The sequence below is a fragment of the Empidonax traillii genome, unplaced genomic scaffold, assembly GCF_003031625.1.
Source record: "Empidonax traillii isolate 1590-97213 ecotype Southwest subspecies unplaced genomic scaffold, ASM303162v1 scaffold1322:size239206, whole genome shotgun sequence".
NCBI classification, from domain to species: Eukaryota; Metazoa; Chordata; class Aves; order Passeriformes; family Tyrannidae; genus Empidonax; species Empidonax traillii.
In genome coordinates, this window is record NW_020956515.1 from 34,457 (window position 1) to 36,643 (window position 2,187).

The window sequence follows — 2,187 nt, forward strand, 5'->3', positions numbered from 1 at the left end:
TTGTTCAATGCTATTCTGAGAAGGCACAACTTGTAATTCCAGGAAATACCACAGTTCTTTTGGAAGTGAGAAATATCAAGATTTTGGCACTTAAGACCGCACTGAGAGTTTTGGGTTGTTAGCCCGGAGAGGAGGAGGCTCCTTATTGTGGCCTTTCAATAATTAAAGGGGACTTGGAAGAAAGATGGGAAAAAAAAACCTTTTAATATGCGGCCTAATGCAATAGGACAAGGGGTGATGGTTTTGAACTAAAAGGGTGAGTGACAGGGAGAGGCACTCATCACTGGATCCCAGCATCACTGGCTGAGCCCAGCACAGCTCAGCTGTGCTGGGCTCAGCCAGTGATGCTGGGATCCAGTCACTCAGGCTGCACATTCCTGCCAGACCACTGCAGGAAGCAGTGACACCCTAGGACAGCGGGCATTTCTTATCATTCCTGTGGCAGTAGCTCTGCAGTTCATGTGTTAAGCACCTGTCACTAAAGATTCGTCACAGAACCTATGCATCATTTATACAAGGAATACATACACAAGGCAGCATAATTAAGATTGCACGAGACTGTAAATCTGCCATCTTTCGGGTTTGAACTTAAAAACCTTTCTAGCTGAATTTATAGGCCTTACCTACAAACAATTCTTAACTGTGCATTCCATGGTTTTATCCCAAAGAGACAGGGACTCTAAGAGATGCTGATTGAGAAGCTCCCTGACTTCAAAAATGAAATATCATCAGTATATGAAAGGGTTTATTTGATTTGGCTCCCTGCAAGAGTAGAGGACTGGGCTTAGTGAAGAAGAAAGATCACTCCTGTTTCTGTGTTGCTAACAGATCATAATTCAGCTGAAGATTGATGTCAATGCTAACACATTTATTTATGGGTAACTACTTACTGGCCTTTTACTTTCTGTTCCTCCTGCAGTCATCAGTGGAAACAAGCCAGACATCTCTGGGTCAGTTCATGGGTGAATTCTCTCCAGAAACGTCATTTACATTTGGTAAATATGCTTCAATTTAAATTAGTGCCTTGTTTATAATTGACTATTTGTGGTATTCATAATCTGTTTCATAGTGGGACCCCACAGAAGCCCTTGAGCACACTAGATTTTGGGTGCTAAGGGAACACACGTTCAGGGTGTGCTGCTGGGTGGGCAGTGCCAGGGAGTGACGCTGCTGTGTTCCCAGGGAGGGGAAGGTGCAGGAGCCTGGCTGCAGGGGCTGTGCACTGGTGTGGGGGGCTTTTCCAGCAGCCTTTTCACTGCCTCCATCTGCCCAAGAGGCCTGAACTGTCCTGTTGCTGCACAGATCTGTAGATGTGCTTGGGTGCCAATGCAGAACCTGGTAACACGTTAACTGTTCAGAGGTTCAAAACTACCTTTGCATGAGGTGTTCAGTAAGAATACTGACTTAATCTTTCACTTCTCTTCTCAGTCAAACAACTTTGGCCCAAATCCAACAAACACCCGAGCACTGAGTTCATTACTGTACACTCTGCCACGGCCCTTTAAAGAGTATCTTTCACAGCCAGAGCGAAAAGGCTACTAAATGAGTCAAGATCGCCCACTGGTAAACAAAACGGGCCATTTCGAGTTTACTTTAGAATTTAAATAAAGAAGAAATTTCAGAGCAGCATTACTATTTTCCAGCCGCTGGCGAAGCCGCGCACGGCTGCACAGACGGCAAAAGGGAGTTCATTCACGGCCGGGAGGAGCCCCCACCCTGAGCCACCTGAGGACAGCGCGGGGGCCGCGGGGGCCGCGGGCTCGGGGCGGGACGGGGGTCCCCGCGCAAGGTCGGGGAGAGCCCCCGGGGCCGAGCCCGCCGCTCCCCCGGCCCCGGGAGGCACCGGGGCGGGGCCGGGCACACCCGGGGCAGGGGAGAGAGGGCGGCCCTGCCCGGGCCCCTGCCCTGCCCCGGGGGCGGAGGGCCGCGGGAGCCTTTGCCTCCTCCCCCGGCCCCGCACTCACACGAGGAGCAGGCGGCGAGCGGAGCAGCGGCTCCGCGGCCCGGCCCTGCCCCAATCGCCGCCGCCGCCCCGAGATGCCGCCCGCGGCCCCGCCACCGCCGCTGCTCCTGCTGCTGCTGCCAGTGCTGGCCACGGCGCGTCCCGCAGCTCCCCCGCACAGGTACCGCATCCCCGCCATCCCCTCCTCCCCGCACAGGTACCGCATCCCCGCCATCCCCTCCTCC

General features: G+C 53.3%; 1 protein-coding gene across 2 annotated transcripts in view; it reads left to right on the forward strand.

The window, feature by feature from the left end:
• The window catches only part of PCOLCE2 (procollagen C-endopeptidase enhancer 2), a 29,222-nt gene that overhangs the window by 9,049 nt on the left and 17,986 nt on the right, over positions 1-2,187 (forward strand). The window contains exon 1 of one of the 2 annotated variants that reach the window (XM_027906558.1): positions 2,038-2,123. The exons of the other annotated variant lie outside the window; for it this stretch is intronic. Coding sequence (XP_027762359.1) covers positions 2,038-2,123 — 86 coding nt within the window. Of the gene's footprint in view, positions 1-2,037; positions 2,124-2,187 lie in introns of those variants that run through there. 2 annotated transcript variants of the gene reach the window in all.